The 22,500-nt window shown below is 39.7% G+C and overlaps 2 protein-coding genes across 3 annotated transcripts in view; one reads left to right on the forward strand and one right to left on the reverse strand.

Annotated features, from left to right (window-relative positions):
* LOC134466653 (E3 ubiquitin-protein ligase RNF126-A-like) overlaps window positions 1-1,773 on the reverse strand; it is a 16,947-nt gene extending 15,174 nt beyond the window's left edge. The window contains exon 1 of one of the 2 annotated variants that reach the window (XM_063220538.1): window positions 1,639-1,773. In XM_063220538.1, the coding sequence (XP_063076608.1) occupies window positions 1,639-1,713 (75 nt within the window). In that variant the 5' untranslated portion in view covers window positions 1,714-1,773. The remainder of the gene's footprint in view (window positions 1-1,638) is intronic. The other variant, XM_063220539.1, reaches the window with a different exon arrangement.
* Window positions 1,774-2,208: 435 nt separating this feature from the next.
* sugp1 (SURP and G patch domain containing 1) overlaps window positions 2,209-22,500 on the forward strand; it is a 36,980-nt gene continuing 16,688 nt past the window's right edge. Inside the window, exons 1-7 of the mRNA XM_063219803.1 lie at window positions 2,209-2,285; window positions 7,509-7,680; window positions 9,246-9,370; window positions 12,310-12,404; window positions 14,589-14,691; window positions 17,461-17,584; window positions 18,689-18,915. Of these exons, the coding sequence (XP_063075873.1) occupies window positions 2,267-2,285; window positions 7,509-7,680; window positions 9,246-9,370; window positions 12,310-12,404; window positions 14,589-14,691; window positions 17,461-17,584; window positions 18,689-18,915 (865 nt within the window). The 5' untranslated portion in view covers window positions 2,209-2,266. The remainder of the gene's footprint in view (window positions 2,286-7,508; window positions 7,681-9,245; window positions 9,371-12,309; window positions 12,405-14,588; window positions 14,692-17,460; window positions 17,585-18,688; window positions 18,916-22,500) is intronic.

A 22,500-nucleotide genomic window follows, 5' to 3' on the forward strand; every position in this document is an offset into this window, starting at 1 on the left:
AGATCCTGCCGGATCCGGATCCTGTGAAAAACCCTATTATCCTGCCGGATCCGGAACCGGATCTTGGATCCTGTACATCTCTAATTTCAAAACTATACTGTAAGATTTATTCGCCTATAAGTCTTTCACTCATCATTTGTAGACAGCAATGACTAATCTGTGTAAAGCCGGATCACACCGCACTCTCGATTAAAAGGTGCCAAACATAAACAAAAACTGTGTAAAATTGAAAGAAAAATGTCTGCACACTTAAATCCCCTTTGTGTTCTTTTTAATAGGCCAAGCTTTCGGTCTACTGACCTTCCTCAGGGCTCAGGCCCTGAGGAAGGTCAGTAGACCGAAAGCTTGGCCTATTAAAAAGAACACAAAGGGGATTTAAGTGTGCAGACATTTTTCTTTCAATTTTAGACAGCAATGACTAATAAATAACTTATTTCACAACTGAATTAACACATTTCATCCACTGTAAATGGACAATTCATGCTCTACTACTCCACAACTGTAATAACATATTTAATCGCCTTTCATTAATGATTTGCAGACAGACAAATAGTTCATATGAAAGTAGAGTTGCCGGTGGTTGCTATATTCAAAAGAAAATATGACATTTGTGAATTTAATGGGCAGCTTACATTCTGGAAATGATTAACTACTAAAAATATCTGGAAAATCTACTTTTAAGACATATATGGCAAAGACAATCTCCAAACAGAATCCCAATTCATAATTTAAACACTTAATAATAACAATAATAACAATAGCAATAATAATAATAATAATAATAATAATAATAATAATAATAATAATAATAATAATAATAATAAAACGTTATTAAATAAAATAAAAATAATAATAATAATAATAATAATAATAATAATAATAATAATAATAATAATAATAATAATAATAATAATAATAATAATAATAATAATAATAATATTAAGTTGTATGAACTTTTTAGACATCTGAACTCAGTTGGCATCAGACCAAGTAGGCTACAGACCAAGTTTCTAAAGATGTCAAAGAGATGATTGGGCAGATGTTTACAAAGTAGAGGTAGAAGTGGTCTACTCTTACTGATGTGGAACTAGGCCTAATTGCAACTAGAGTGCATGGTCTATATTGGGCTAAACATAATTCACACCAGTTAGGCTATACGAGATGGCTATACAACTGAGTAGTGTAATTTCCAGAGGTGAGTGTATAAATCAGCCTCCTTAATACACATCTGGAAATTGTTCACCTTAGTTGTCAAAACATTTGTCAACATTTGCCACCACAACACAGACATAACAGAGTGCCAGGTGAATATTTATAAATAGGCTACTTGTTTCTGCATAGCAAGCATGATTCATGACAAGTGTCACATACCGTAGCCTCTTTCCTCTGACATTTAAAGATATGTGTTTCAGAATATGAGCGAAAATACACAGCTAAAAGTGTCCAAAAGAATTCAAAACTCAGTAGTAGGCTAAAGTTGGGTGGGAGGGAGCTTTGGGCAAGCATCTGACAGTCTGTTAAATTTAGAATAATACCTACTGCTATTTTGTCAATAGCAACGCAACGACGATTTATCCTGTTCACACTTTTGGGAACGTTTGACATTCCGGTGGGAGTCGGTAAATGTTGTTTACTTACCGGGAGACGTGGAGTGATACTTTGCGAGCATCTGTGGCAGAAAAAGTTGGAAGAAGTTGACGAGGCCTCCGCCATTTTTGCTTGGGGCAAAACACGACAGTGTTTTTGTACGGGTCACGGGAAGGGACATACACGACAATACAAAAGGCAAAAAACACAAGCGACATGAGACAAAGGCCTTTTCTAGATTTGGGTAGTACTTTTTTTGTCCTTTGGTCCTTTCGTTTCGTTCGAAAGTGTAACGTAATGCTTTATAATATGAAGTATATTATCTTTCTTATGATAGGCTAAGCTGCCAGTGCACAGCTTTGTGTCATTATATAACTCCATCCACACACTGTTTTAAAAACGTGGCTATTTTATAATGAAGTTACTGTCTTTAGGCTGTAGTGTTGATATCTGCATTATATTTACTGTAGCCAACGCTATAATAATTCCTTTCTTTTGGCGAAAAACAAGAGAGTATTTATTATTTAAATATTTGTGTCGAGGCGCGGCGCCCTCTTCTGGACAAACGTGTGAATCCTTTTCCGGAAGTAGCCGTAAGGAGAAACCGGAAGTGTGATTACTTTGTATTTTGGGAGAACGGTGTGTGTTTTGTTTTTGGAGGCTTTTTCACACAACTGCAATGGACTCCAACGACCCTGGTAAACAATCGAAAGAAATTCTTCATCCCCATTAAATGTGCTAATAAATAGTTATCAAATATTCGCGGTGTAGTGAACTATGCGGCCAAGAAATGCCATAAACAGTTGAAGTTAGCTAAAGCTTTGCCATTAGGCTACATACCTGTGGCTAAAGTAACGTTTCCTTGGCAACACTGACTATTGTTTTCGCTATTTTTGAAGTATGTCGGGAAAACAATAACAACATTGCTACAGTAATATCAATGCATACACATTTACAACTGTTTGCTGAACGTGAATGGAGTGTTGATGTTGTTGTACAGTGACTGGGTAGCTAAGCTTAACTGATAGCTCTGACAACTTCATCTGTCTGATACCAGTCTGATAAATAATGCGTGTCGCAGTCAAGTTAAGTCAGCTTTTATTGTCACTTTCTTCATATGCACAAGTCATACAAGGAAAATGAAATTACGTTTTCTCTCTTTACCATGCCAGGACGTAGACACACAAGACTGACACACACACACAAGACTGATATTTTACAGACTGACATAAAGTAACAGTGATAGACTGGTAACAATAAGTGGTCAATAATAAATACAGTACAAATGAACATTCAACATGTAAACAGAAGATACGATAAATATGAATATAGAGTGTAGGCCATTACAATAAGAATAATAAGCTTAACAGTGGCAGTAGCAATGGTGACAGTATAATGACACGTTATTTAAAGTAAGTTAGTAGATTGGGGTAGCAGCATTGTATGCAGCATGTTGTATTGTCTTATGTTCCAGGACTGAGGTAGTGCAAGTAGGTGCAGTCCCATGGTACTGTAGTGTGTGTGTGTGTGTGTGTGTGTGTGTGTGTGTGTGTGTGTGTGTGTGTGTGTGTGTGTGTGTGTGTGTGTTCTTGTGGGTAGTGCAGGTTCAGTCTAATAGTGGTAGTGCAGGTCCAGTCCGATAGTGGAATACAAAGAGTCAAGGCTGAACTCTACTACTCACTGCAGTCCAGCATGGTCCACTGTAGTCCAGTGGTCAAGTAGCAGCATTTAGCAGCATAGTTGGAGGTGCAAGTCTCGTAGTGCAAGCAGTTCTTGGAAGTGGAGATCAGAGAGTACAAGTGGGTTGTGTGTGTGGGTGGTTGACGAGACGCCTTGTTTTTTCGTAACATTGGTTAAAAACCTACAAAACTGTTGTCACAAATGTCAAAGAAAGAGTATGTGGTAAGTTACATTATGTTTCATATTAGTCTTAGATGAGAAGAAACATTTTTGTTAAGATTTATGTAAAGGTTTACATGTCAAATATCCTGCGGTGTGACTGTAACATTAATGAAATCTGGAATATAATATTTATATAAATTAACCAACAACATTTTGAATACCTCCGTTATTGTAGAGTGGTGTGGAAGTTTAAGGTGACTATTAACCTCTTAATATGTCTTCATATTGCCATGTTTCTGTCACGCAATGCTTAGGTTCATCTTATGGTGTCCTGTGGTGTGACTGCTCTTCTAGAAGGGAAAAAAAAAGTTTTTTATAAATGAAAACACATATTAAGATTAAACACAATATCATTACCTAGTTAGCGTGAGCTCAATAACTTGTGTGTGTGTGTGTGTGTGTGTGTGTGTGTGTGTGTGTGTGTGTGTGTGTGTGTGTGTGTGTGTGTGTGTGTGTGTGTGTGTGTCTGTGTCTGTGTACATTGCATTACAATTAGCAGCAGTGGTTTATAATCAAAGGGACTTCCACAGAGGATAAGCAAGTACAGTGTGGGTCAATACAGACTGAGTACGGCAGACTGACGTATGGCACAGACAGCATCTTAGCTAACGTTACACAGCACAGCAGTGTATTTCACCAGTCAAAATGATCTGAGGTGAATTTCTCAAAACCATAGTTCTAACTATGTCAGCTACATTGTTGTTTTCAATGCAGTTTCCCATTGGCAACTACCCAAGTTGCTAACTGGCTAACAACTTTGCTTTTGAGAAACTTTCCCCTGAGCTGTGTCGAGGTTCAGTTCGTGGGCTGTGTATTTTATGTTTATGTGCAAAATACATTCATTACAAAGTTAAGAGGTGACCTGCACCAGGATAGCCTAGAAAATAGTTTACGTTGTTTTTTTGACATTTTGACATTGGGTTACAGTAGGTTTGCACTGTGAAAGCATTCAGACAGACAGACGAAGGTGTGAAAAAATATATAATATAAATAAAAAGTATATTATAAAAAAGTATACATTCAGTGCTACATTGAAGGCACACTAACTTAAATAATGTTTGAGTGTAGTGGAAAGCGCGCACATCCAGCAGAAAAGCATCAGCAGGTGCCAAATCAAAAAACTGTCACATGTAGGAGCGGGAAAGGATCTGCAGATGCCTGAAGAAGATCTATGATCGAAACGTTGCTCCAAATAAATTAAGTCTTTTGCAAGCAGTGTGCAGATGGGTCAAAGACGAAACAGGGTTTTCAGGACTCCAAAAAATAAAACTGTTCCCTGACACCGTTCTTCAACTTTTTTGGGTACATTGGAGTGTAGAGTGATTAAGTTTATTATTTTCTGTTCAGAAAATAGTAAGGAACATGCATTTTACCCCATTTTCACCCATAAAATGTCATTCAGTGTAATACGGTGTTAAACAGTTGATAATGCAAAAAACATATAGATGACGTTAAAAAACTGAAATAAGCTACATACCATAGTAAAGGCCTATATTTAAGGTCTTCATCAAACCTAAAATTTCTAGTAAAAGGCATTTGCAAATAGTTTTTGCAGTGTTTGTAGTCTTTCACCGAGTGCATTTCACCCATTTGGCTTTAAGAAGTTTTTCCACTGAAGAGAAAATCAGTTTAAAATGCACAATTATTCATTTGTTGTATGCCCCCGCATTTGTTGTGCTAAACAAATAAGTTTCGTAAGAATTTGACTTTATTTTCACATAAAAATGTGCATTTCACTGAATGACCACAACTATTACACTGAATGATGCCTTGGCAAAAAAGCCTATATAAACAGCTACTTTTCATTGCTATCATATTGTTACCATCATACTACAGTACTCAACGTCCTGAATGAGTGACAACAGAAATAGATGTTGTCAAATAATTGCTATTTTACTTAATATTGGGGCATTAAAATGTGTTTTGAAGAACTTCCAAGATCACAAGCTTAGAGGTAGGCTACAACTTAGGCCTAAAACAATAAAAAAGAAAATTTTGTCTGTTAACCTGCATATTTCGGGGATTGTGACTTAGGGTGTTCTGATAATTCATGTACAACTTCCAAAATCCCAGAATCTACCCAGTAATATGGATGCTACATGGCAATTACAAGGTTATAGGGATGCACAATGTATCGGCCAGATGTATCGGTATCGGCCGATATCGGCCGAAATTCAACACATCGGACATCGGTCTGATGGGTAAAACTGGGCCGATGTTAACACCGATGTTTTTTTATATATGTTACGGTTCTAAAAGAATGGACTTGACGATGACTTTCACTGTTTGTCTTCTATTTTGTCTCTCTTTTTTATCTAATTATCACAGGGAGTTAAAAAGTGTTTTTGGAAATAAGAGGACATTCAAAAATTCAGTTTTTTGCATCATTGTCATCTCTTTTTTTTTTTTTAAAGAAATAAAAACATCGGTATCAGTTAATATCGGTCATCGGCCAAAACCGCAATATCATAATCGGATATCGGTATCGGCCGAAATTTTTGACATCGTGCATCCCTACAAGGTTTTAATGGAAATAACAATAAAAGTCATAATTTCAAGTAGTATCATCATATTATTGTATCTTAGAGTAATATTGCAACTTATATTGCCATTTTGACTCTTAATATACAACCATGAACTGATTACACTGAATGAAATGGCCCTTACACTGCATGTCACTGAATGACATCTCTTACACTGAAGGACGACCAAATACTTTTCACCTTATTTTCACCTTTTTACAAGCACACAGTTAGTCACCTACATGAGACAATGACTTTGACCCACAATGTTTACTATGTCTATTTAGAAAATATGCTTGTTTGGATGAATATCTGAGTATAAAAGTGTTTTTTGACATTTCACTGAATGACATCTGTTTTTGTGGACGCTGTTACCACAAGATAAAAATACAGATTTTTTGACTATTGAAGAACAAGATTCTCCCTTTGCATCATCACTTAAGGGGTTCCTAGGGTTCCCTTTGATGATGTCACATATTGTGTGTGACTATCACTTTTTATTATGATTTAAAAGCACCATGTTGATCTTATTACACTGAATGATATCCAAGGAATTGAAAATCCGGACAAAAGTCCCCAGATGATTTGAATATCAAAACAAAATGGTAATGAAACGTGCTTTTGATACAATAACAAGAACACTTCTAGAATTATGCCCAGAGAGTGAAAAAAGAATTTTGTTCGTCATTTTGCATAATTATTCAAGGATGTATTGATGATTTTTAAGTTCGGACCATTACACTGAATGACGTTTTTGCACTTAATGAGATTATTTAACACATACATTAACATTTATTTTTCTTTAAATGTTACTGAAATGAGACACCAGACTATGCTGTTTATCAGCATAACATTCAAAATTCATTAATTTACTTTTTTGATAGTTAAATGAGTGCGGAACAAAAAAAAATGCACGTCTCGTCTTTGACCCAGATCCTTTCCCGCTCCTACACTAAGTAATGTTTCCATATCCTCCCGACTAGGGGTGGGTATTGGCAAGTAGCCTCGCGCCGCGCGCCATCCTACGTACTTCCGCCAAGACACTTGGCTCCGCACTACGTATGATACCTGTCCTCTGTGGAGAGATGTTGACCGGTAGGATTTTCACCGGTGTTCTGACAAACGGTCCTACATTGTAATTTTATCCTACGGTAGGATGTTCTGTCAGACATGTCTGTTAAACGGTCCTACATCGCCATAGATAGACGTCAGACATGTTTGTTCAACAACTTATTTAAATCCTGATTTTTCCGAAAATGTCCTTCCTGCTTCCTGCAATCGCGTCAGATCAAACAAAGTCCAGACCATGAATACGAAATGGAAATGGTAGTATTATGGGATGGTCAGGACCAGGCTACAACGATGTATCCCGATACCGATATTTTGAACCCCCCCCCCCCCCCCCCCCCCCCCCCCCCCCCCCCCCTCCCCCCCCCCACCCTCCCCCCCCCCCCCCCCCTCCCCCCCCCCCCCCCCCCCTTTACTCCCTACCACTAGAGGGCTACACGTGGAAGAGCAAGATGAGTGCCAACATCCGGCGGCAGGAGGAGCTGATCGCCCAGAGGAAGCGGGAGATCGAGGCCAAGATGGCCGCCGCCGAGCAGGCTGCCGCACGCAGCAAAATGGCCGCCACCACCGCCGCAGCAAGGCCTCTACCGACTGCAGCAAGGTACGTGGAAATGAAAGAGCCTAGAATGGACAAGAGGTATCACTCCACCTAGAATGGACAAGAGGTATCACTCCACCTAGAATGGACAAGAGGTATCACTCCGCCTAGAATGGACAAGAGGTATCACTCCACAGTGGTCATTGGCCATAGTGTAGCACAGGGGGGTAGCTTGCCTTAACCCATTGATGCCTGATGTTGCGTTTTGCAACATTGGCCCTGGCGCCTGGAGCTGCATTACGCAACATTCAGGCACATGAGATTTGAGACAACTTTATTAAAAATCTCTGTTTGTTTGAGATGAATGAACACATTCATGTGTTTAAATGCAACTTAGTGAAAATTTGTATGTGCTTCAGAAGCTAAGATATTAAGGTTTTTATAGGCTGAGGGCAGCTTTTCTTAAAAAGGGCTCAGGCATTCAGCACCCTTTTTTGCAGGTGCCTTAGGCGTCAATGGATTAAAGGGACACTGTGTGAGATTTTTAGTGGTTTATTTTATTTTAGTGGTCATGCTGCCCATTCACTAATGTTACCTTTTTCATGAATATTTAGATTTACCACCACCATCAAATTCATTATTCATTATGACTGGAAAAATTGCACTTTTCATACATGAAAAGGGGAATCTTCTCCATGGTCCGCCATTTTGATTTTCCAGAAATGGTAATTTTAAGCTGCAAAAATGATTGTGCTTGGATCGTACTAGAAAATATTAGTTCATTACTTAGTAAACTTTCATAAAAAGGTCAACTTTGGCAATAGGTGACACATTGAGTTTCAATGAGCAATATAGTTGCAGTACCTTTTTTGACCATTTCCTGCACAGTGTACCTTTTAAAGTGAAAGTGAAAGTGAAAGCCCAACTGGGGAACTCCAACTCCTATTGTCATTGTGACACAGCACTCCCCAGCGCACAAGTGAACACTGTACACTGCACACAACGAAATTGCATTTATGCCTCACCCGCGCAAGGGTGTAGCCCTCAATGGCGCAAAGTCTGACGCCCTAACCGCTTACCACGTGGGTGCGACGCCATGTAGACCAAGGTGCCGTTTCCACGTAGCTGGATATTTTTATATGTGGATATTTTTTTCTCCTGGTTGCATTGGTTTTGCATTGGTTTTGGCCTTCCGTTTCCACGTAGCAGATATTTAAATTATTTATTTAGTGACTTACTGGAGCCTCAATGCGAGTGATTTCAAAAGCACTGGGACACTGATCTGTGATAGGTCTGTTAGCGCATTAGGTCCAGCCCCTTTATGGGCGGGGTTGAAAGGGTGCGGAAAAGGCTTGTAGTCTCAACAGAAATCCTCCTCTCTTACACTTCCTCCTACAATGATGCAAAATGATGACTTTTGACAACCATTCAAAAGTATGACTGGGTGTCTAGCAATGGAAAGCCTCATGCAAATGGGTGGAGTGTCCCTTTAAATGCTAACAAGAAATACTACAGTCTGCTACATGTTTCCGGGTGACTTCGGAGCTCAATCTCAATCTTACAATGGCTTTCAATGGGAGACAAAACTGCAAATGTCTAATGTACAAATGCTGTGTGTGTGTCCTCAGTGTCCGCAGCCACCAGGCCTCCTCCTCCTCCTCCTCCTCTTCTTCCTCCAACAAGTTTGTGAACGACGGCAGCTTCCTACAGCAGTTCCTGAAGATGCAGAAAGACAAACCTGGCTCCGACTCAGGTAATTTATTTTACTGTACATCACATGACATTAGCTGGCTCCGACTCAGGTAACAACCGGCCACCGGTTTATTTTACTGTACATGACATCACATTAGCTGATTGCCTGCTTACACTTATCTGATTGCCTGGTTAGTGAGAGTCTTGAGGCGAACTAAAGGTGTGGTTCACGATTGCTCATGGCTGTTTATTGGGCGATAAGATTTGGGGGTTTTTTTGGGTTGGGGGGAGGGGGGGTGTGAATCACTCATGTCATTCAAATTTAATTGATTTTTTTTTTTAAAGGAATGGGATTTGGAATGGGAATGGGAACTGGATTTAAGATGAACATTTTAATGAGTTCTTTTCCGGTTTATTACATGTAATTACACATTACTTCATGGTAATTGTTCATGTTTTAGTTAGTTTAGTTTATTTAGTTTAGTTCAACAGGGACCATGCACAATACACATTGATTACAGAAGTAAAAAGATGGCTTGTGCCAGATTATAGCTATATAGCTAATTTCCATCTGCAGTCCCTGTCATATACATGTGATTAAGGTAATCCACAGGGATGAGCGGCAGAGAAAATGAAGAAAAAAATGTTTTAATCAATTATGTCATTTTTTTATTTCCCTGTTTACGTAATTAATAATATGTGATTAGTTAGTAATTCATGTTAATTCCTGGTGTTGTTAATGTGTAAGTACTGTAATCTTCAGGGACGAGTGGCAAGTCTCATGTTATTATTATTAACGTGTATTTACTGTAATCGTCAGGGGCCAGTGGCAAGTCTCATGTTATTATTATTAACGTGTATTTACTGTAATCGTCAGGGGCGAGTGGCAAGTCTCATGTTATTATTATTAACGTGTATTTACTGTAATCGTCAGGGGCGAGTGGCAAGTCTCATGTTATTATTATTAACATGTAATTGCTGTAATCGTCAGGGGCGAGTGGCAAGTCTCATGTTATTATTATTAACGTGTATTTACTGTAATCGTCAGGGGCGAGTGGCAAGTGTCATGTTATTATTATTAACGTGTAATTGCTGGTGTCATTAGCGTGTATTTACTGTAATCGTCAGGGGCGAGTGGCAAGTGTCATGTTATTATTATTAACGTGTATTTACTGTAATCGTCAGGGGCGAGTGGCAAGTCTCATGTTATTATTATTAACGTGTATTTACTGTAATCGTCAGGGGCGAGTGGCAAGTCTCATGTTATTATTATTAACGTGTATTTACTGTAATCGTCAGGGGCGAGTGGCAAGTGTCATGTTATTATTATTAACGTGTATTTACTGTAATCTTCAGGGGCGAGTGGCAAGTCTCATGTTATTATTATTAACGTGTATTTACTGTAATCGTCAGGGGCGAGTGGCAAGTCTCATGTTATTATTATTAACGTGTATTTACTGTAATCGTCAGGGGCGAGTGGCAAGTGTCATGTTATTATTATTAACGTGTATTTACTGTAATCTTCAGGGGCGAGTGGCAAGTCTCATGTTATTATTATTAACGTGTAATTACTGTAATCGTCAGGGGCGAGTGGCAAGTCTCATGTTATTATTATTAACGTGTATTTACTGTAATCGTCAGGGGCCAGTGGCAAGTCTCATGTTATTATTATTAACGTGTAATTACTGTAATCGTCAGGGGCGAGTGGCAAGTCTCATGTTATTATTATTAACGTGTATTTACTGTAATCGTCAGGGGCGAGTGGCAAGTCTCATGTTGTTATTAACGTGTATTTACTGTAATCGTCAGGGGCGAGTGGCAAGTCTCATGTTATTATTATTAACGTGTATTTACTGTAATCGTCAGGGGCGAGTGGCAAGTCTCATGTTATTATTATTAACGTGTATTTACTGTAATCGTCAGGGGCCAGTGGCAAGTCTCATGTTATTATTATTAACGTGTAATTACTGTAATCGTCAGGGGCCAGTGGCAAGTCTCATGTTATTATTAACGTGTATTTACTGTAATCGTCAGGGGCCAGTGGCAAGTCTCATGTTATTATTAACGTGTATTTACTGTAATCGTCAGGGGCCAGTGGCAAGTCTCATGTTATTATTATTAACGTGTATTTACTGTAATCGTCAGGGGCGAGTGGCAAGTCTCATGTTATTATTATTAACGTGTATTTACTGTAATCGTCAGGGGCGGGTGGCAAGTCTCATGTTATTATTATTAACGTGTAATTACTGTAATCTTCAGGGGCGAGTGGCAAGTCTCATGTTATTATTATTAACGTGTAATTACTGTAATCTTCAGGGGCGAGTGGCAAGTCTCATGTTATTATTATTAACGTGTAATTACTGTAATCGTCAGGGGCGAGTGGCAAGTCTCATGTTATTATTATTAACGTGTATTTACTGTAATCGTCAGGGGCGAGTGGCAAGTGTCATGTTATTATTATTAACGTGTATTTACTGTAATCGTCAGGGGCGGGTGGCAAGTCTCATGTTATTATTATTAACGTGTATTTACTGTAATCGTCAGGGGCGGGTGGCAAGTCTCATGTTATTATTATTAACGTGTATTTACTGTAATCGTCAGGGGCGAGTGGCAAGTCTCATGTTATTATTATTAACGTGTATTTACTGTAATCGTCAGGGGCGAGTGGCAAGTCTCATGTTATTATTATTAACGTGTATTTACTGTAATCTTCAGGGGCGAGTGGCAAGTCTCATGTTATTATTATTAACGTGTATTTACTGTAATCTTCAGGGGCGAGTGGCAAGTCTCATGTTATTATTATTAACGTGTATTTACTGTAATCTTCAGGGGCGAGTGGCAAGTCTCATGTTATTATTATTAACGTGTATTTACTGTAATCGTCAGGGGCGAGTGGCAAGTCTCATGTTATTATTATTAACGTGTATTTACTGTAATCTTCAGGGGCGAGTGGCAAGTCTCATGTTATTATTATTAACGTGTATTTACTGTAATCTTCAGGAGCGAGTGGCAAGTGTCCGCAGCAGAAGAAACAGGTGATGATCGGGAAGCGGCCGGGTCTCGGCCTCAGCAGCATGCTGAAGAGCTACTCACAGGTACAGTACATTATAGTATAGTATGCATTACATTACAGCACAGTACAGTACAGTACATTATAGTAGGCATTACATTACAGCACAGTACAGTACATTATAGTATGCATTACATTATAGTACAGTACATTATAGTAGGCATTACATTACAGCACAGTATAGTACAGTACATTATAGTAGACATTACATTACAGCACAGTATAGTACAGTACATTATAGTAGACATTACATTACAGCACAGTATAGTACAGTACATTATAGTATGCATTACAATATAGCACAGTACAGTACATTATAGTATGCATTACATTACAGCACAGTACAGTACATTATAGTATGCATTACATTATAGTACAGTACAGCACATTATAGTAGGCATTACATTACAGCACAGTACAGTACATTATAGTATAGTATTACAGTACAGTACAGTACAGTACATTATAGTAGGCATTACATTACAGCACAGTACAGTACATTATAGTAGGCATTACATTACAGCACAGTACAGCACATTACATTATAGTATGCATTACATTACAGTACAGTACAGCACATTACATTACATTACATTACATTACATTACAGCACAGTACACTCGCCTCCAAAAGAGTTGTCGCCTACCCATCTGTTTGGAATAACAGCTAATAACCTGACTTTTAATTAATCACTTGGCTTCAGAAGTCACTCATATGAAAGCTACAACCCTCCCGAATGAAAATGTATGTACAAAAATAAATTTCATGCACCAAAGAAAGATTGACCCTTTAATGAACACAGACAGGGCAGATTTTGACAAGACAAAAGTTTTGTCGCCTATCGAACATAATGTAAAAATGAGCAGATAAGTCACTTCAAAACACTTCAAATACGCAGATCGGGTGTCATACTTAATCACTGATTCACTCACACCTCTCCAGAAAATCGACTTTGGCCTTAGGTGTATGTTTAGGGTCATTGTAATCATGGAAAGCAACACAATGAAAATCAATGGAGTTCAATGAGAGATGGTGACATATTTGCTATTCGTAGAGCAATACATTTTTAACTTCATGATGTAATCAATGATAAAAGCCCTCACACACTAGCAGCATACATTACATTATAGCACAGTACAGTACATTATAGTAGGCATTTCATTACATTACAGTACAGTACAGTATAGTATGCATTACAATACAGCACAGTACAGTACAGTACAGTATAGTAGGCATTACATTACAGTGGTGCTCAAACTGTGGTACATGTACCACTGGTGGTACTTGAGACATCTCTGGTGATCTGGAAGAATTCATTTTTTTGATTGATTTGATTGATTTCATTGATTTGTAGGTTGATCAAGATGTTGCAGTCGAAAATGTGTCTTTGGTCCCACATTTTGTAATATTGACCTGTATGAATCTGAAAACATAATGCAGAATAATACTAGGCAAGCAAGAAATTTAAAAACAAACTTGCACTGAATGTGACCCTAGCTGTTGATGCCATTATGAAACTCTCCTGTATTGACTGGCAAAAGTGAATATGGAAGGCCTTTGCTGCGATATTCTAATGTTGGTTGTCAAGGTGGTACTCGGAGAGCTCAATATTTTCTCGGGTGGTACTTCACACAAAAAGTTTGAGAACCACTGCATTACAATATAGCACAGTACAGTACATTATAGTACCTTGTATTATACTAACTTACATCACAATGTAGTACAGTATAATATACCATATTATATTAAATTAGAATGCAAATAGAATTAAATTAGAAATACAATATGGTGCAGTATAATATACTTAGAATCAAATAGAAGGGGGCGCACTTTGCATCAAACTGTTTTCTTTATTTTCATGCACAGACATCGTGTGCCTTCCTCAGTGGAAGGCACGTGCCGAAATGATACAGGAATCGAATTGATCCAGGGAATTTGGATCGATTCCCAGCCATACTAAATTATATTAAATTAAATTACAATGTAGTACGTAATTTTATATTGCTTCACTAAAGTTAGCGCCCTGCTATTTTGATATGCCTTCCAGTGGACTCTGCCATCTTGCTCAAGGAATTTCCCATTCGTGTATGTCTGTTGGTACAGGCCATTTTGCTCCAGACAAAGCAATGTGATTTTGACATGCCTTCCATTGGACTCCGCCATCTTGCTCAAGGCATTTCCTATTTGTATATGTGTGTTTCTTTTACAGGCCAGAAAGCCTGCGTCGGGGCAGCTGGTGCCCAAGCCCAGTGTCTTCGAGGAGGACGACAACGAGGACGAGATAGATGATGAACACTTCCTGGATCTGAAAGGTACAACCAAAGATAGTCTAGTTAATTCAATTATGGAAGGATGGAGCTCAAAACTTACCAAAAAGTCTTCCCATATCCTGCCAAAGAGGTTATGACATCACGTGATGTTATTCGTATGGCCCAAGACCAAACCATTACTGATTTATGGGGTTTCAGACCGTGACACGGTTAACACAGTTTTCGTGGACACACACACAACATGGCACATTTCATGTATGGAAAGGACAGTGGTCTTTCTGACAGTTTTGTCATATTGTGATGATTACTGTGAATCAACCTTTCCAATCGTCTTGGGCAAAACAAGTTTCTTTAAGCTTACATGCTAATATGAAGACTGAATCTGGCATTTGGAAAACAGGACGGCATGAAAACGCCTAAAACCAGTATTAAATATTAATTCTTGCTGAGGGAAATAATGCCATGTCTACACTTTCTGTATTATATGAAAGATAAATATGTGCTAATGTCCAAAACATCATTGGATGCAGTTAATAGTTAGTGGAAGTGGCAAATAAAATCCATGGACTTAAAAGCGCAGTCGAATCGTAGAATCACTCGTATACTATATGTCGCTCCAGGACAGAATGGCTCAAGATAAATCAACAAACCCCTCCACAAACCAAAGATAGTTTAGTGGACTAAGATAACTAAAAAACCCTTCCAACCATAGATAGTGTAGTAGACTAAGATAACTAAAAAACCCTGCCAACCAAAGAAAGTCTAGCAGACTAAGGGAAGTCAAAAACCCTGCCAACTAAAGGTAGTGCATCCAAAATTCCGTACTTCCTTCTTGCTAGTTGGCAAAAAAATAAGGAAGCGCCTACGTAGTGCATCCAAATATCTTAGTGAGCTTTCAACCCAGAGGCCAACGGTACAAGGATGTCTTTCTATATCCGGTTATATTTGCAGTAGGCAAGCGATGGTTGCTTAGCTATCCCCTTTTGGACTTAAAGGTACACTGTGCAGGAAATGGTCAAAAAAGGTACTGCAACTATGCTGCTCATTGAAACTGGGTTGGCTATCGCCACATTTGTTATATATATTTTCTAGTATGGTCCAAGTAGATTCATTTTTGCAGCTAAAAATGGCTATTTTTGGAAATTCAAAATGGCGGACCATGGAGAAGATCATGTATGAAAAGTGCGATTTTTCCAGTCATAATGAATACTTGTGAATAGGCAGCATGAATTCTGGAAATAAACAACTAGAAATCTCACACAGTGTCCCTTTAAGAATATTTTCGCGACCCTCCACCCACAATAGTCTTGGCCTAGCAATGGATACAGTATGTAGCAATATTACCAGACAAGCTAGTCATGGAAAGTCTAGCAATATTAATGGACAAAAAAATTGCCTAGCCATTTCCATTAATGTTGCTAGATTTTCCATTAATAGTGTGTCCGCTAATAATGCTAGAAATCCACCAGACAGCAAGTGCATCTATTAACCACACAAGTGGATACTAGTCCCTTTTGTCCGTGACCCCTCCAGTACCTCCGCGACCTTCGTAGGGGTCACGGCCCCCAGTTTGGGAACCACTGCCCTACGCCATGCGACGATGTGACGTGATCAGGATGTGCATGATTTAATGATACTTCGCTGCTATAACCCTCAAATAGTGCATATTGATGCATGATTTAATGATACTTCGCTGCTATAACCCTCAAATAGTGCATATTGATGAAATGCCCAGATGACATACGAAAATCATGACTTTTGGTGCATTCCAGTCCCAAGTCATCCTAGTAGGAGATTGCACTTATCCTACCTGGATATTTCAGCTGCCATTCTTGACAGTTGAAGTGGAAGTTCTACATCCATGGCAACCACCACAGTTCAGCTGACTTTAGCGAGGTGTTTTGATACGAGCCAAAAAAAAAAAGCCATAATAGGTACTCTGTCATAATGTTACATTTATGTTGACACAATATCATGCAATAACACAAAGATTATGTTGAGTAAAATGGCTATGTTTGGAACAGCTGCATAAAAGAGAAATGGAGTTTCACTATTTATTGACATTTTAATTAACGGCTCCATGGGGGCCGCCATTATTATTCGACTTCGATTTGTTGAGGTGGGAGTAGTGCGAGTCACCCCGACCTCGCTAGTTGGAGCTCCCACTTCGACTGGCGTTCCAGAGCGTTTTTCATAGTAGGAGGAGGTAGGATAAGTGCGATCTCCTACTAGGATGATTTGGGACTGGAATTCACCATTAGTTTGAGGGAGTTTTGACTTCATACTTGTTCTCAGGAATCTATGTTAGTTCTGTTCATCACATACTGACAAGAATCAATATGCGCTGGAATGTCTAGATTCGAAATCAATTTTTTTTTAAATGTAATCAAAACATGTTTTTACGATTTGGGAGTCAACACGTGGGGAGTAAAAACATGTTTTCACTTGTTAATGTGTTAATGTTGCTAACATTCTATGCTAAGTATGTTCAATTGTTTTGAACGTCTTAAAGTTTATTTAACACAGGGGCAGAACTGTGTAGTCATTTATCCCGTTGAAATCCATATTAAAGCATGCTTATTAAAGTGCGAAAAACTACAAAAATGACATCTACTGTACAGGTTAGCCATGTGAGCGTGTGTAGCCATGTCAGCGCAGCTTGTTACTCACTGGTAAACATGGCTATTGGAACTACAAAAATGGCTGCTGGGCTGCGTGCTTATAGGTGTTTTAAAAGTTTCTCATTGGTAAACATGGCTATTGGAACTACAAAAATGGCTGCTGGGCTGCGTGCTTATAGGTGTTTTAAAGTTTCTCCACCAGAGGACGTGGACCAGCGCTGCATCCTCCACAAGATGGCCGACTTCGTGGCGGAGGGCGGCCCAGAGCTGGAGCGCAAGGCGGCGGAGGATTACCGTGACAACCCACTGTTCGGGTGAGACACGCGCGCACACACACACACACACACACACACACACACACACACACACACACACACACACACACACACACACACACACACACACACACAGTGCTGCATCAGAGATTCTTTAAGTATATAGAGATATGCCAATATAATAGGTTTCTATGGGTACCTAACATGGCCAGGTTCCAGTCTGCCTAAAGGGGCGTGTCATAATACTCCTACCATTGAATAGAAAAGTCCTTAGGTCTCCCCCTTGCAACTGTAGAACCCGGAAACAATGGGCCAATGGAATCTCTCTCGCTCTACTCTCTCTGTCGGCATCTTAAACAAGATGTTCGACTTTGTGGCGGCGGGCTAAAGCGAAAGTCCACTGTTTAGTTTGGGGGACCCATACAAACACACCAGGACTTTGAACCAGATTTTTTCTCTAACTGGTTCGTTCCCAACAGAAACAGAAACAGTATTTGTTCTGTTCCACTAAATAGACGTCCCCAAATCAGTTCGAATTTTTACAAATTAATTCCGCTGTTTGGGTGAGTCAGAGAGACCCAACCCACACATGATTAGCTGCACTATAAACGTAAAGTCCTTTTTTTTGGTGTGTTTCAGCTTTCAAGACAAGAGCAGCAGGGAGTACCTGTACTATCGTATAGTATGTAGTCTTTTCTCCCATTGAAACCCATCAGACATACCTGGCTATGGAACTACAAAACTTCGGTTGGCCTAGTGTGTAGTCTTTTCTCCCATTGAAACCCATCAGACATACCTGGCTATGGAACTACAAAACTTCGGTTGGCCTAGTGTGTAGTCTTTTCTCCCATCGAAACCCATCAGACAAACCTGGCTATGGAACTACAAAGCTTCGGTTGGCCTAGTGTGTAGTCTTTTCTCCCATCGAAATCCATCAGACAAACCTGGCTATGGAACTACAAAGCTTCGGTTGGCCTAGTGTGTAGTCTTTTCTCCCATTGAAACCCATCAGACAAACATGGCTATGGAACTACAAAAATGTCTTTTTCGGTTGGCCTAGTGTGTGGTCTTTTCTCCCATCGAAATCCATCAATAGACGTGGCTCTTGAACAAAAAAATCTGTTCTTCTTTTGTGTGTTGCAGCTTTCTCCAAGACAAGAATAGTCGGGAGTACCTTTATTATCGTAAACGGGTAGCTGAACTCCGGAAGAAGCTCAACATCCAACTTCCTAAGCCTCAGCCTAAGCAGAAACAACAACAACAACAACAACAACAACAACACGGCAACGCAGATGACAGCCCTCCACCTTCCAGAGACGCACACACACCACCACCACCATCATCATCATCGGCATCTCCACCACCCCGTGGTAAGATAACACACACACACACACACACACACACACACACACACATGTACCCTACGCCGCTTGTTTGAAACGCGTGGAAGTGCAGAATTTTAGACCGTCAACATTCTGAAATCTCGGCGCAGCATGGAGCGTTTCATCAAGATTTCTATTACTAATATTACGTCAGCAGCACAGCTGCTTTTGACCTGGAATCCAACCCTGTATCCTAGCCTATGTCTAAAGTTGAAAGCCAAATAGTTCACCCAATGGTCACAATTAATCTGAAAAGGACGCATCATAAGTCCCACGTTACGTTATTAACCCTTACTTATGAGCGCCTTGCTGTGCCATTTGCTGAAGCCCAGTCCCTATCCAATGCGAGTCTTCCGTGCATGGGCTTCAGTTTGATTTCAAAGTCGCTTGGGACAATTAGCCTAGGCCACCATAAATCTGAGAAAGGTTTGAAAAGTGCTGGGTACAGGCTATTACGTCCGATTTGAGGTTTCATGAAATAATACGCATTGCATATGATGCGTAATAACGCGATATTGAGGCCATGTTAAAAAAAAAAAACGAAAAGCCATCTGCGCTGTCTTCTTTATTTCTGATATCCTGTGCTGAAGTATCTGTATTATCTTAAACATTATTAACGCAATAGTAGGGGCCTGATTGGTTAACCCGCTGTCTAGCCTTGTATAGCCTACCTAGGCCTTAAGTTGAAGTTACCAGCTAAGTTTACTGCTTGCAAACAGACAAGTGTCGCACTGGTCGTTAGGTGGGAGTCTAGATCTGCTGTTGACAGGTGGAAATTTGAAGACACAAGGAATATTCTCGGGGAGGATTGAAATCAGATCACCTTTCCTTGTTAATGGCAAGTTAACCTTCACAAAATAGGCTATCCAAGAAGCTAATCATCTGCAATTGCTGTAGGCCTACACAGTTCAAAGGATATTTATTCAGCGAAGTTGTGGATATTTTCTTCGCTCCCGCGGCAGCTGCTCTGTCTGGCTGTCAAAGACGCAATCCGAAATTGAAAGAGTGCGCCTTGTCGGACTCAAACCTATCAATTCAACGTCTGTCCGTGATATTGTGACACCCTATTTGTGATCTGAACTCCGTGTTCAAATGCGTTCAAATGCGTCCAAGCCAGACTGAATAGCCTACTGAGCGCACGCGTTGCTGTTGTTGGCTTTTAAAATTCAGTTCTTGTTTGCTCATTGTGCATAGGCCTAATGCACAATGGCGATAGGCTATGCTTCATAAAAAATACAATGCAGACCTTGTATTTTCAGGTGCTTGGTTTCATTTTAGTAACTGCATTTCTATTCAGTCCCTGGCAGAAATGACGTGCCTGGGTGGACTGGTTGCGCTATGGGAAGTCCTCGATGGATTGGTTTCATATTAGGTCTTATAATAACGCCTAGGCCTGGCAGAGAAATTTGTGAAATGCGGCTTTCACCAAGCTTTTCCATACAACAGATGCTGTGTAACCCAATAAGTGGGTAGTGGACATGGAAAAGCACAATAGGACCCCGTTAAGTTACACCCTTGACACACACACACACACACACACACACACACACACACACACACACAGTACCTGACAGCAAAGCCCTTATGGTAAGCCGGTCACACAGCAGTGGTGGACTCCCACACAGGTGTTGGGTAGGGCCCCCAAAAGATGCTGTTGCCTATTTTTATATAAAAATGTCAAAGGGCTGTGGCTCGACAGTGTTAACGGATTGCTAATTTGTAATAAGCAGGCCTAGGCCTAATTGACTAATACCTACTGGGTATTTTCCATAGACCTAAATTACACAAAAAGAACAAAAAGAAAAAGAACAAAAAAAAAAACGATTTTGTGCCCTGTGAATCGATTATGTGAATTTCGATTCGATTCGATCGATTATCGATTAACTCGATTATTTTACCCAGCCCAGTGTTGGGTCGTGGAAGTGCCACCCTGGGAGGAGGATCGGGCCACTTGTTAGCGCAGTTCTAGACGCTGACTTTAAGTGTTTAGGTTCCCAGTTACAGTAACAATAGTAACAGTAATAACTAGAATGGGCACTCGGTAGAGCGCAAACCTTCGTCTACACCACTTATTTTTTTCTGGCCATCTTCAGAGTGTGGGGCATAACATTCTCCAAATTTTGGTGTTAGTTTCATTTAAATCGGACCGGAATATCGTAATATTACATTTTTGGCCCAGTCTTGACCTCTTATTCAATTCAGCATGCACACGTTGTTCTGGCATATAGTGCTTGGCAAAGAAAAACGTTTTTGACCTTTTCGTGACCTTGACCTTGAGCTTTGACCCAATCACTCCCAAAAAGTAATTGATTGTTCCTTGGGTCATGACCAATCATCCCAGTAAATTTCATGAAAATCGGCGCAATTTAAGTTTTTGACCTTTTCGTGACCTTGACCTTGAGCTTTGACCCAAACACTCCCAATAAGTAATCGATTGTTCCTTGGGTCATGACCAATCATCCCACTAAATTTCATAAAAATCGGCTCAATTTAAGTTTTTGACCTTTTCGTGACCTTGACCTTTGACCTTTGACCCAATCACTCCCAAAAACTAATCGATTGTTCCTTGGGTCATGACCAATCATCTCACTAAATTTCATAAAAATCGGCTCAGTTCTGTCTGAGTTATACGAAGTACAAACAAACATTTTGACCTTGACCTTTGACCTTTGACCCAATCACTCCCAAAAACTAATTGATTGTTCCTTGGGTCATGACCAATCATCCCACTAAATTTCATAAAAATCGGCTCAGTTCTGACTGAGTTATACGAAGTACAAACAAACAAACAAACAGACATATTCACAAATAAATAAATAAATAAATACACGGCGGGCAAAACAAAACATAACCTTCTGGCGAAGGTAATAAATACACGGCGGGCAAAACATAACCTTCTGGCGAAGGTAATAAGAAGTATAATAATAATAATAATTAAAGCCGCGAGCGGCGATGACGGGCCCTCGCACCTACGGTTCAAGGCATATCGCCCCAAATCCCGTCTCATCCTGCCCAAAACAAAAATGAAGTCTCTACGACCTTCGGTTCACGAGATAAAGATATTTAAGAAATCCACTTTTACTGCAGTTCATTTGCCTACCATATGGTAGCGCTATATCAGGTTGCCATAGAAGGCATATAGAAAAAGGTTTATACTCATTATATGCAGTAACACATGCATTTGCACTGTTTTAAAAACACTGCAAACTAAAATAGTGGCCAACTTCCTGTTTCAATAAGAGGTCAAATTATCTCACTTCCTGTTGGGCGTGGCCATGTCACTGCATGACATTTTTTGTTTGTTTTAGTCAGATACACATCCAAAACATTTTGAAGCCCGTAGCTTGAACTTAATGCTGAACCCGCCCCGTAGGCCCATGACTTAAGGGGGCGCTACAGAGCCCATGTACCGAGTTAGGGGCGGGGCTTGTTTGGAGAGGTACGTGCTACCCTACCAAACAGCTGTGCGAAGTAACTTTGAAAGATATGCATGGCAACCCCCTCAGAAAGGGCACATGTTCTGTGATTTTTTCACCAGAATTCATCAAGCCGCCATCTTGTTTTCTTAAAATA

This window comes from Engraulis encrasicolus, chromosome 16 (genome assembly GCF_034702125.1).
Source record: "Engraulis encrasicolus isolate BLACKSEA-1 chromosome 16, IST_EnEncr_1.0, whole genome shotgun sequence".
NCBI lineage: Eukaryota > Metazoa > Chordata > Actinopteri > Clupeiformes > Engraulidae > Engraulis > Engraulis encrasicolus.